The sequence below is a fragment of the Nycticebus coucang genome, chromosome 8 (assembly GCF_027406575.1).
Source record: "Nycticebus coucang isolate mNycCou1 chromosome 8, mNycCou1.pri, whole genome shotgun sequence".
NCBI classification, from domain to species: domain Eukaryota; kingdom Metazoa; phylum Chordata; class Mammalia; order Primates; family Lorisidae; genus Nycticebus; species Nycticebus coucang.
This window is the reverse complement of record NC_069787.1, coordinates 34514489-34528415: the sequence shown is the minus strand read 5'-3', so window position 1 is coordinate 34528415 and position 13927 is coordinate 34514489. Positions and strand designations below refer to the sequence as shown.

Below are 13927 nucleotides of genomic sequence, written 5' to 3'. Positions count from 1 at the left end.
TTATTTCTCACTCTAGTGCTTAAACAACCTGACACTGAGCATATTAGATTAATGTTTCTAAAAAACATACCACCTGCTGGATTATAGTTTAATTGAGGATGTTGCCCTAAAGAGGGAAAGAAAAAACACTTTATGTGGTCTCTAGAAAAGAGAGTTGATGACATCCTTAGTCAAAGGTCAGTCAATATTGCTGCATACATTTAATTTTTTTGGGGGGGGACATTTAGTATGGGGTATAAATATGAATGGACCCATAGGATTTGTTAACACTGCAGAGGCTAAGCTCTGCAAAGTGATGACAATTACAGTGATAGAGGAGATAGTGCCTCAAGTCTGTTTCTTCTGATGTGTCTTTGAAACAGAGTCCTTCAAAGCTAAGGAGTTCCACCTTTACCTGCTGGGTTCAGTGACTATGAAAAGCTGCCTTCCCCAAACTTTTATTTCAAAGAGGGAATGAGCTCTTGGAAGTCAAGCTTCTATATAAGGTGGCTACCTGGTGCTTTCCACTTCTGCCTTCTACTAAATCCATCAATCAAGCTTTGCCCTTTCAACCCACTGAACGTGTAAACATGCTTTCTCCTTAACTGAACTCACTGCCACAATGAACTTGAACTCTGAGGCATTAAGAGGAGAGTTTGTTTTAACAGCTGCTTTTACAATGAAAGTTCTGGAGTTACTACTCTCAAGACAGCTGGTTTGTACAGGCTCTCTTTCCACTGTCCTTGTTTTTTCTAATGCCCAGCTGTCAGGGAACACCCCACCACAGTTTTCCAAAACAAAGGCACAAAACACAAGAAGGGCAAGAGAACTCTAATGGTTGGATGCAAGGGCATCCTACATAGGGACTCCTTGTGTGCTGACATAAGGTTTTTCTCCCCAGTCTATTTTTATAAGTTTATTAATTCCTTGGCTAGTTTATTATTAATTGCTAAAGGTGTCCCATACCTTTGGAAAGGTTGCCCTCTCCAATGTGGTAGCCACTGGCTACAAGTGGCTATTTAAATTTAGAGTAAATAAAGTAAAAAAAACCCAACAACACAATTTCCTCGTCATTTAACCACATTTAAGTGCTCATTATTAGGCACTGGTGGCTAGCAGCTTCCATCTTGGAAAGCAAAAAGAGAACTCTTCCGTCACTGCACAAGGTACTGGGCTCTGCTGGCCAAGGGCACACCCTCTCATTCCTAAGAAAAAGGAGACACAGACCTAAGAGTGATGGGTTTCTGGGTTAAGCCCCCACATCAATTATTTTCCATACTATGCCCTGCACATCCTTTCCTTGGCTGCTCATTATCTAGTTTATAAATTTCTGGAAAGGGAAGTTTGGCCCATTAAACTCATTCAGGACAATCATCCCGCCTTGGAGGAAATAACAACAACAAGCAAAGAAGATGGTGTGGTAATGCACACATCCCAGATCTTTTAATTGATATCATTGAATAACAAAGGGGAAATGTACCCTCCTCCCACTGAGGCTGGGGGCCGCACAGGAAGAAGGCAGAAAGTCAGAGGCCCCTCTGATCCTGGCTGACAGACCACCCAACTCACATTTGGGTTCTAATGTGCCAGTGAATAGAAGCATATTCTCTTATAGGTTTTTTTTTTTTTTTTGTAGAGACAGAGTTTCACTTTATTGCCCTCGGTAGAGTGCCGTGGCGTCACACAGCTCACAGCAACCTCCAACTCCTGGGCTTAAGCGATTCTCCTGCCTCAGCCTCCCGAGTAGCTGGGACTACAGGCGCCTGCCACAACGCCCGGCTATTTTTTCTTATAGGTTTTTTAAAGCTCCATGCCGTGGCTAGGCAGCATTCATCACTGAAAATGACCTGACAATTGCATATTTAAAGGATAGGATTGCTAACTTATATTTGTTAAATAAACACCACCAGCAAGCACAAAGATATATACCCTTATAGCAATTTTTATTTTTATTTTTGTGGCGATGGTAGGGCAGCCAGACCAAAAAAACAAAACAGAAATCTGCCACCCCTCCACCAAATATCAGTTCTTTAATGTTTAGTTTTCTTCATTTAATACGAACATTTCTCTTGTTCCATTAGAATGACTAGTTCTGACTTAGTCACAGCTGTACCTTTAGCACCTAGAAGAGTGTCTGTCCCCAAATAGTCACTTACAAAGTATTTGTTGAAAAATAATTAGCTTTTTTTTTTTAAAAAAGGAATAACCTGTAGTTTTTCATTCCTCCTCCCCCTCTTAAAATAAATCTTTCTCAACTGTCCATCAGTTCTAATCTCCAGGATTCCCTCCCGGCCAATTATACTTGCACTCAAGCTCTGCCTCCCACTCTGCATTCCAAAGTTTCTATTCCTTTCAATTCCAGAAGGGCAACTCCATGACACCCGTCAGGGAGAGGACTCGTACTCCTCCTCAGAACCAATAACCCTCCTACCCTACTCCCCTCTGTGTTTGGAATTTTTAAGACCATAAAAATAGAAATCTGTCAGCTACCATGAAACAGCTATCAGAAAGTAAGAATTGAGTCTTTCATAGGCATACAGTCACTGTAAATACTGAAAGAAAGTATTAAAAGCTTGGAAAGTGTTACCTCCAATGAAGTAGAGGCAGGTGAGTGTTTTGATTTCTGAACACATTGGAAATGAGTTCTACACCAAACTCAAGTAAACTTTGTAATTTCATATGTTGTAAGACTTTGCTCCTTAAAAAACTGTCTTAGTTTTCACATTCCACACTGATATAACCAAATGATGTGGCTCTTATTTCTTTTTTTTGAAAGTGCTGGCAATATGTTTAAAATGTGTCTTCATTTTAGTAAAAATATAATAGGTATTAAACATACATATGCATTGAATGTGATATTCCTTATAGTCAAAATTGGAACATCATTTTCCTAACATGGCTAAAATTCTATCTTTAAAATGAAAGAGGGAGATGTTTTGCCATTTTCTAAACAGTTATTTAATGTTTTTCATAATTGCTGGTTATAGGCATGTACTGATGATGATAACGAATTTGGATTTTCTGTTGTTGGAGTCAAATGGACAATGTCAAAATTAGCTAAATGATATTGAGGTTAGGGGCTTAGAAACTGATTCTGACCATAGCTGTTTCTTTCTACCAATATAGTCAGTACGTTGACAGAGGTGTTACCACTGAGGTAGGTCATCACTTTGGCAAATGGGTTCCTATCAGCATCTCTCCCACAGGGTAGAACAAGAGCATCAGGGAGATGCGTTTGCTTAAGTTGACCTGGTACGCAGTAAATACTCATTTTAAAAGTTAGCTATTATCATCATCATTGCCTTTGAAGAAGTCATCTTATTCTTTACCTTATTAAAAAAAGTAACTTATATAAGAGCCCTCTTATATAAGAGCCTTGGTCTATTCACTCACAAATACTATACTAAACTACCGTATAAAGTGGAGGTCCAGCAGGGAAATGAAGGTATCATTGGGCCTCTAGGCTCATTTCTGTGATTTAGATTTATTTTCACCCTCCCTCCCTGATTTAGGCCCCCTTGAAATGCCCAAGTTTACTGCTATAGTACTTCATTTTTCTTAATAAGAAATGCTTCCTGGAATGTAACGCAGGTACATGAATAACAAAATTGACAAAGGTTGTAAGCCTTTTACGGTTACCTGAACACAAAGAATAAAGCGTTGTCAAATTTATGTACACAGATTTTCTCATGTGTTCAGAACTCCTTCTAATCACTCTTTTTGTCTTCTGGCTGTATTTTATCATTATCTACAAATTCAATAAATGGAGCATTCATATTTCATAGTTGAGACTCAGTGACTCAGGACAATAGTATTAGAAAAGAAAAAATTTCCAACAAGATGTTAAGCCTCATACATTTTTGTTTATATAACTAAGCATCATTTCCAATTCAGAAATATTTTATAAGGATCCCTTTAAAATACATACTTTGAAACTATCCAATTACATAAAGCTTGACACTTGGCTACTTAGATTTGAGGGAGAGATTATACAGCTTGTAGGGAATTTACAAAATTAAAATGTTATCTTTTTAAAACCAAAAGAAACATATACATTCATTTCTAATTCACATAGCCTACTTGCCTTTACAGTGTGCTGATAAACACTGATATTTTTAACATTGTATATAAAATTAAATAACATGAAAAAATAAATATGCTTTATTATATAAACACATAGAAATCTGTACCACTCAAAATATTCAGGAAATACTAGGTGTGACTGCTTAAAACTGTGTTTAGAAAACATGGTGGTGATATTTACAGTCTTTTTTTCTACAGGATAGATGCAGTGAGGTTAAAAAACACTGATGTCAAATATTTTCTCTTCCTACCTATAGAAGCTGCAAACTTTAATACAAAAATGAGGTAGATACAAATTCATAAGTTGGCCAGGCAGAAACAAAAGCACAGTTCCTCCATGAGCTCATAAATTTTCATTATTTGGGTCCACAAGCATTATTCCAACGCACCTAAAGCAAGGCTCAGAGAACACTTTTAGGTTTGTCATAAAAACCCAAACAAACAATTTCTTCTAAGGAGAACCATGGTCCCCCTGTTGTCTAGCAAGCAGACATATGGGCAAACCACAAAGGAACACGAAAGAACCACCACGGATACCTAGCAGACTTTTTAAATTTCATTATCTACTTGAATTAGCTTACTCTAGAATGCTCTGGATTTTAATCTACTTTCTGCTATGGTTTGATAGAATAGAGCTCTCTTTCCTATTTATCCCTCTAGCCATGGGACTTGTGCACTAAATACTGCGTATTTTCCCAGGATTGGCTGCAGGAGTTGACAGAAAGGCATGTTCGCTTAAGATATGTATTTAAAAAAAAAAAACTGCCAAAACAAAAGTGGGGGGCCAAGGATACATTTTTTTTTTTTTTTAAATAGAAAAGGCTGAATGCTTGAAGGATGTTTTTGAAAATCATGATTCTTAAACCTGCAATGACTTGAGCTGGAACCAAATGTCAGTCTAAACTAGGTACCCAAGCCCTAAGTTCATAGAAGCTTCATTTTAGAAACTCTGGAAGCCAAATTAACAGTGATGTCCTTCCTAAATACCGCTTCTTAACATGTGTTGAAGTAGGCGATCTCCATTTTGACCTTGGAGAGGGCTCACTTAACACAGCAGTGCTTGCCTTCTGACACTATCTTCTGCGTGGGAGTCCTTAGGCAGAGAAAGCAACCAGGCAGAAGGACTAATTGCTACTCTTGGTCTCTAATAAATCTAATTTGCTTTCTGTTGAAAGCAGCATGTTAGCACCTCAAATATGCTTTTTATTGTTGTTAATTTCACCGTCAGTTACAAGGATGAAGCACCATAGGAGTGGCTTTATGGCTATTAACACAATCCATTGAGGTATGCCAAAATTTAGAATTACTAAGATATTATACCAAAGCATCCATAGAAATAAAAGTAAAAATCCTACAGTAAGAATCTGAAAGACTGTCCTCTCACACACATAGTTAGGAAAAGGAATATATTACAAATATACCTATTTAAAGAAAATCCTTTTGATTTAATTTGTTTCAAAATGACAATTAAAAGCCTTGCAGAAGTGGCCTTGCCCCTAGACTGGAAAGGTTTTAAATATTTACAGAGGGTGCAAAAAATCTGTATTTTTACAGATTTTACACATTTTAAGAGATGTTGTCTACATATTAGTTTTCTAAGTTGAATTGAAGGTCCTATTACTGGTCAAATGTACCTAAACATGGTACGCACATCTATTTTACCTGCAATTCGTCTCCTTTTTAGAAATAATCAGTCTTATTTTCAATAAGAGCTCTTAAAATGTGTATACTTTTTTTGGCACCCCCAGTATTTGAATAATGATCACTTTATAAAGAAAGCATTAAAATCACATATACAGCAAAACTATTTTAAAAATCCATGCACTTGCTTTTGTGCATACCAGAGCATTAGACTCTCTCTTCCTCTTCTTCAGAAAACCATGTGCAGACCAAGGAAGACTGACTACTTCAAATAAAATTCATGTCTTCAGTTAAAATAATTCCTAGCTCACATTTTAAAATTTAATCATTAAATTTTAATGTCTTCTTAAAAAACCTTTGGGGGGAGGTGAGGATCTTGGGTACAAAAAAAATTGATCTGTGTGTAGAAAGTGTTCAAGAAGAAAATGCTATGGAATTTAATTTATAATTCTGTAAGACTAAGTTTTTTACCTGACTCTCCAAATAATTGTTCATAAAGTGAATAATATGGAAGGAGCAATGGAATTAGAGTTTGGAGAAGGGAAATACAGACTTTTTTCACCAAACCACAATGCAATGAAGAGTCTTGAGTAACCCTCCATAAGCGTTAAAATATTTTTTTTTTGGAGGGAGGGTCAAAATTAATGAAATACTACTTTTTGGAGAGCTAGTAGACTTTTTGAAATATAACTCTGTTGTTAGTGTTTCTGTCGGTTGGGTGAATAGGGTAAAAATATAATGAGCTCAAGAGAGAAAATTTCATGAAAAATAATATGTAATAGGTGATTAGGAAGCTGGGAATGTCAGAGGATATTTATGAAATTCTAGGGTTATTTTTGGTCTTCTTCAAAATGTTCATTTTGGGAGGGTGCCATTATTGTAGACAAAATAACTCCTGTATGTACTATATACCTAAGAGTAGCATTTTTTTAGCTCTTTAAAAAGTCCTCATAACCCACTGAAATAATACCAGTTGAGATGCTTTAAATTCTTCTAGATTTCTACTTAATACAAAGCACAGTGGTTATATAGCTGGTGGTGTACCTGCAGACACAACCTCGGTCATCTAAACCCTTCACTTTTAGAAGCATCAATAAATATTAACCATGTCACTTTACTTGATCTACTCTTTAGCTGGTTTCAGAAATAGTTAAGACTTTTCCTCAGAACTATACTGAATGCAAAGGCTCTGGACATGACTTGATATAGTACTAAATTTGGCTTCAGTGCATTTAATGTATTTACAGGACCGTTTATGCTATTTACAAGAAGCAGCCCTAATGGCTCCAGTAGCTTATGGCACAACTTAGCCAAATTATTGTTTTGACACAGCCGATCCTTCTGTTTGCCAAGAGCTGCCCCAGAAGTCTGCACAGTATTTACAGTGGCAAACCTGTCTCACCATGTCAGCTGCTAGCTAAGCAGATAGCAGAGGAAGACTAGGGCCAAAGCAAAAAAAAAAAAAAAAAGTCTAAAACAGGCTTCCTGTCCTGATGGAAGAGAGAGAATATTTCAGACACCGTAAAAAGGCACTGGGTCACTGATTCCACTGCTGGTCTTTTGCATTTTCAAATGCTTTTTGGTCTATTCTGTGGGTACAGTCTTTGTGGTGATTATGTTCAGAATGGTACCCAAGTCACACAGAGACAAATCATAGTCACTGAAGAAAAATTGCTTTGGCCTCAATAGGCAGGTATCTTCCCCAAAAGTCCAAAGTATGATAGCTTAGAAAAGGAAAGAACATCTGCTATCGAGTTGTCTGCTGAAATCACTATGTATGTATATACATAGTTCTTCTAGGAAAAGGCAGCTACTTCTTGGCACCAGGTCCTGTATGAGGTACATGTATTCCTTAAAGTCACTTTGGCAATATTGTAAAAAGTTAATTCTATTGTGCGTCGATATGGTGAAAAATATTAGATTATTTCTAGCATAGTTTCTGGGATGCCCTTGTGAGTATGACAGTTATCTGTCGCAGAGGAGTGCCCCAAAATACCTTGCAATTAGACAGTTTGCTTAACAAACATTAATAGTTAGGGCCGTACCGAGCTCCAAGGGCCAGTACTCCACGCAGCATCTTGTGGGCAAGCATGTGTGTTACACTGCTCACGATCGGGAGGTTTATCAAGAATTTCGCAGCTCAAATCTGGAAACCGTTCACCATTGGACCGCTGACAGACCACCAGTCTTGTTCGCATGCCTCCACCACACAGCTTAGTACACTGGAAGAATAGAAAGAAAGGCGGCAGTTATTTTGTCTGAACGGTGAACAGCAAGTTTTCTTTTCCCCCAAGAAACATTTCTTAGCCAAACTCTTATTATGGCATCAGACAAGGTAAGTCTCTGATAGGTGGAAACACATCAAATTACAAACAGTGAAATGTACAACAGACCAGAGCTCTCCAATGTTAGAGGTAGGTGTTAATTATTGAGTGCTTTCTCTTTTCTTGTACTAACAGCTTTTATATATATTGTCTCATCAGTAGAAGTCTAATTATTTGCCCAGTCTTTTATGGGGGGGCAACCAAGGTTCAGAGAAGTTAATTAATTTGATCAAAGTCAATCCATTAGCAAGTGATAAAGATTACTTGAGGTATAGAAAACCAAAAACAAACAAAAAACCAAAAACAAACCCCCCCCCAAATTAAAAAAAAAAAGCCCAAAAATAAACAGATGAAAACCACCCAATACAAAATAAACGAGATAATGATTTAGCCAGTATCATCTTCTGGCAACCTGTCAGAATCTGGCTATTCTCTGACCAAACTTAAAGGCCAATCTGGCTGTTCTCTGACCAATCTGGCTATTCTCTGACCAAACATAAAGGCCAAACATAGGCCTTTATGACGCTAAAACATTTTACTCTATCTCTGAATCTTAGGCCAACTATGACTTTCCCCTAAGATGACTAAACAGGGTGATGGGAACATTGGATAAAATCCTGACTCCTGGCTACATCCAAACTTGCGAGTCAGGAACAATTTGTATTTCTTGGACGGTGCTGCTGTGCTCACATCCAGGAACACTGACATTTGGTTTCCCTGCTGTGTCAAGGCCAGATCTCCCACAGAATTTGGAATGATCTGGTCTGTGCTGACAGCAAGCATCCCGGCAAATTCGTGTACTCTCCTGGCTTGGATCCAATTACAGAAGCTTAATCACAGGCCCCACAGGAGTTTTGGGAAACACACAATCGACAAGTCACAAAGCCTCGCTCCTCACTTCCTTTCCCTTCAGCAAAGCTCTCCAGAATGATGTAATTGTCAATGAAAGTCAACGGAAGCCCATTATGACTGCCTGCGACTACTAGGTCACGGGTATGAAACCAGAAGATGTGGACACACACTTTCTGCCAGGCAAGCATGGGGACTAACGTGCCCATCCGTCTCATTTGGCTTTTCTTCCCTTTTGGCATGGGGCCTCCATGGTGTTCATTCTCGTGTTTTATTTAATAAATCTTACAATCAAGTTAGAAAAAAACTCAACAAGCTATAAATATGTGCTTTCTCTGTGGATTCAAGGGTAGAGAGATATATTCTTAGTTAATTAAACATAAAAGAGTAAGTATCTAAGACCTACATTTAATAAGTTTAATAGAGGCTCAAAACCCCATTCATCAAAATGGAACTATTAGTAACAATTATTAACATTAATTATTAACACATTTTTATAATAGTTAATTATTTGAAGACTATGTGCTAGTCATTTGACAGCCACTACCTCACAGATGACATAACAATCATGAGTACTGTGAAGTCGGGGCTATCATTATTCCCATTTATAGATATACAAAACTGGGCAGTTGCATCATTTGCCAAGGTCACAAAGCTTAGAAGAGGCAGGGCTGGGAATGGTACCCAAATACTCCAGCAGGGAACCTGAAAAGGTAACAACTGAACAATTTCATTATTTGAGAATATAAGGCCAATTATTCACTTCTGCAATGAAAACACATCTTCTTTTCATAAAAATTCATTATGGTTTCACGGGAATTTGGAATACTGGGAGACACTGTGCCATGAGAACGAGGGTGTTCTATGCAGAAGATGGTAGGCCTCCATGGATCAGTTTAATACATATTTTAAAAGTACCCATGTTTTAATCGTCACAGATGAACAAACAACTTAAACCAGTTTTTAACTGGATTCTCTCCTTGCCTTCTTCTCCTATGTATTCAAGCTATCTCTTAGTAGCAATAAGTATACTTTATAAAAGTCTCCTAGTTATGCCAAATCCAGAAGTGTCTTCTGGACCTAGGTCTTTTTCCCTTAAAATAAGGTACCAGCAATACTTCGGTTTGCTCAGCACAATTCCTCCGTGTGTTTTCCAGAGGAAGTTCAGACGGGTGTGTCGCTCTCACCTCTCCCCAGCTGCCGTAGGCCCACTGGGGACAAGGGCCGGATTCGCAGGCTCTTTGCTCATCGGGTTTTATCCTCTCCACGCAGTCGCTTGCCATGTATCCGTTTTCATCCTGACACACAACCACGCGCCGCTGGGATCCACCGGCGCAGGTGCTGGAACACTAGACACATCAGTCAACAAGTTAATCCCCACCTCCATCTCCAGCTCAGGGACACAAAGAGACAAACGTGACAGAAAACATTCTCAGCTATCCACGAGGGACCCCAAGCAATCAGACTCTCCCGAGAACTTCCCATAGGGGGTTTATCTCCATGTCTTATAAACACCCCTCAAGGGCAGAAATGTGGCTTCTCCTGTGGCATGCTCCAGGCCCTCCACAGGGGCTCCGTAACTGCCTAATGAGTAACAAAACCTTGTGGCTTCCAAATTGGTCCTTTTATTGTCCTCCTTTATCCTCTCTGCATCTCAGAGAAGTACAGAGGTGTTGACGGACACCACAGTTTATTTCAAAATTCCTTTTCAAAACTCCAAGTTCCTATTTAGGACCAACATTTGACTTCCCTTTCCACACAGAGGTCATATTACACACTTAGTGAATTGCCAGTGGTTGGAATTAAGCTTCTGCATGAACTCATTCATTTATTCCAGGAAAAACATCATGGAATGTCACTTAGATATCACTGCATTAGAAGGTACATGCTCCCTTTTTTCCCTTTACAACAGGCTTACCTTCACTGGCTAAAGAGCAAGATTTGTTGTTTATTTTTTACTGGCCCAATGAACTTAATTGAATTCCATCTTGACAAACTTCTCTGTGGCTGCACTTTCTCACACACACTGTCTTTCACGTTTGCCTCTGTTTTATGTTTGTATTTCAGTTCATTTCCCACATGAGTTTCTCATAGTTCTCTAATTTATCTACACCTGGAGTGTTTTTTTTCTTTCTTTCTGTAACTTCCTTATCTTTTTAAACCCAACGTGTCTGCTGGTATCCTGTACTCTGACCTGTCAGTTTTAAAATCAGTTTGCCTATAAAATAACCATCTGGCCCTCAAAGCAATGTATTTCCCATGAATTATCAAGAATCAAATTGCACTTGGGAGCATGTCGTTAGCTTTAAGTTCTGAAGGCTGATCTGTGTTTTCTATCTAACCCTAGCTCAGAGTAGTGTTGTTTTAAAATACAGTAACAGCTCTGTGAGTTGACCACCCAAGGGACTGTGACAAACTGGCCAACATACAGGGGTGGTCAACATAAGGAAGTAGGCCTACTGTACTGATACATGAGGTACGTTTCTGATCCATGAAAATTAGGTCAAATTAAGGAGGTGGTCAGTGCAGGGAGGTGGCCAACTATGCATCTTCAGACATTGTTTCTTGTTTATCAACTTGTTCCATATCAGGATGTGAATATACTTTGCTGCATGTTGCACTGGACCACCATTTAATGTCCTTGCCTGTGCTGGTCAAATCATAAGTGATTGCAAAATGCACCGTAATCAATATATGTACTTTTATCTTTCATTGGGTATAATTCTTAAAATGTAGAGAAGGATAATAGATTTATTATTCTGTTTGAGAATACCAGCTTAACACATAATAAAAAACAGAGAACTATTATTTTAATTATCTTCGTTTGGAGACCATAATTTAAAATGTTAGAAAGTAACTTCCGTGTTATCAATAGATTTGTAATATGTATTTTGGCCCTTGAGTTTTTTCCTTGATAATGTAATCTTGTAGCATTCCTTTATTATATCACCTGTGAGCTTTATTTTATCACTTAAAATGCTGGTCACAGGATTTACTACTTGGTCCAATTAGTAACTGGAAGAAACAACTCCAGAAACCACATGCTACTTTCTCTCCAAGATGGCTGAGAAGCATGGACCCCTGATCCAAGGCAAACCAACACTCTGGAAGCCAAGTGACCAATCAACTGTTTCCTATTGAGAATCAGCTAAACTACATGAGATAGTTCTCAGGTTGAACCTAGCAGTTGAACTGCCCATACTTTTATTTTTTCAGAGACAGATTCTCACTCTGTCATTCCGACTGGAGTGCAGTGGCATGATCATAGCTGACTGCAACCTTGAACTTCTGGGCTCAAATGATCTTCAGGAGCTGGGATTAGAGGTGAGAGCCACTGTGTTCAGTTCTCATTGCACATTCTTGAACTACCTGACTCCTAGGCCTAAGTCTCTATACCCCATACAGAGGTAAAGTACTGTGTACATAACTTTCTCCAGGAGGTCTACTTTAGCATTATTTGATTAATAGGGATGCTTAGTTCCCTTCCCGTGTTTCAGACGTTCCCTTTTGGCTGCCTTTGGTAACAATATTCCAGTCCACTTTAGATGATAACATCTTCCCAGGTAAACATTTCTTTGAATGAGATGTATCATCTACAATGGACAAAACAAGGAAGCATGGCCTTTGGAAAAGGAAAAGGGTAAGGGACATTCATTTTTTTCCTACCTGCCCAACACACTTTCCCTTATATCTGGTAGCCCAATTTTCCTCCTAACTTGGTCTACCTATTATGATAGTCTTCCCTGGTTTGGTCAATGGGGAGCAATCAGACTTTTGTAGGAATTTGAATGAATCCTCAACAGAATAACTCAAGGGTAGTATAGAGTTAAAAGAGATTCATCAGACAGAAACTCCCTAAAGAAATTATTCCTTAGTTACCCCTCTATCTAGATCAAGGGTTGGCAAACCATAGCCCAAATGCCAAATCCGGCCCACTACCTGTTTTTAGAAATAAAGTTTTATTGAAACACAGCTGTGCCCACTCATTCATATACCGTCTATGGCTGCTTTTGTGCTACAATAACAGAACCGATTAGTTGTGACAGAGTTTGTATGGTTTGCACAGCTGAAAAGATTTACTATCCCGCCCTTTGCAGAACAAAACGTGCCAACTCCTTTGCAGATCCCTGAAATCCCTGAAGATGTTCTGGTCTCTGTCCCTACTGGGGCTGAAGGAACAGTTTGGTTTGTTTTTTTCTTTCACTTGAAAGAGTTAGTTTCTTTTCTATTTGCAAAATCCCTAATTGGTAACATGTGGAAAACCTAACAGAGGGTTCAAGTTTATGCAGAAATCTACTATAAAGTGAAGTAGATTACTTCAGAAACCACTGAAAAACTCAATTACTATTTTCTAGTGTTTAAAATACTTTGCTACCTTTTCTGCTACACAAGGCAGGAAGACCATGTACGGTTTGTGTACAGAACATTGCAAAGATGCATGTATACCCGTCATCCTCTGGGAGTAGGTCAGACACATCAAACTAGGGCTGAAAATCATATTGTCCAGCTTCAGCCTCACTTAATTTAGAAAAAAAAAAATCCCCAAACAAGAAACAGGCACAGTGAGGAAAAGAATGGTATTGCCCATTGTTTCAAAAAGTTTGCCTAATCCTCCCTAATTAGGAACTCTGCCCAAGGGCAGAATTGTTGAATCTTAAAGGACTGCATCATCCCCAAATGTAGAACTAAATAATAATATGAAATGGGTACAGGCGAAACTTACTAAAGGCAGAATACAAACGTCTACATACAATAACTAAGAAAATGCCATGAAGGTTACGTTGAACAGTTTGATGAGAATATTTCAGATTGTATATGAAACCAGCACATTGTACCCCTTGATTGCACTAATGTACCCAGCTACGATTTAACAATTAAAAAAAAAAAATCCTAGTGCTGTCATTAGAATACACATGCATGAGTTCGAATTTTTTTCAATCAGGAAAAAGCAGGGGACAATCAGTGATTACCTTCCCCTGATTACCCTTCAATTTCTCAGAACTGAAATCTCTTCTGACCCAGGCAAAGGGAGCCTTGATGGGGAAAGCCAG

At 38.5% G+C, this 13927-nt stretch overlaps 1 protein-coding gene across 2 annotated transcripts in view; it reads right to left on the bottom strand.

Annotated features, from left to right (window-relative positions):
* Nucleotides 1–13927, bottom strand: part of ADAMTS9 (ADAM metallopeptidase with thrombospondin type 1 motif 9) — a 179949-nt gene that overhangs the window by 64713 nt on the left and 101309 nt on the right. For both annotated transcript variants that reach the window (XM_053599270.1, XM_053599271.1), the window contains exons 27-28: nt 10064–10225; nt 7749–7925 (exon numbers count right to left, since the gene is read on the bottom strand). In XM_053599270.1, coding sequence (XP_053455245.1) covers nt 7749–7925; nt 10064–10225 — 339 coding nt within the window. The remainder of the gene's footprint in view (nt 1–7748; nt 7926–10063; nt 10226–13927) is intronic.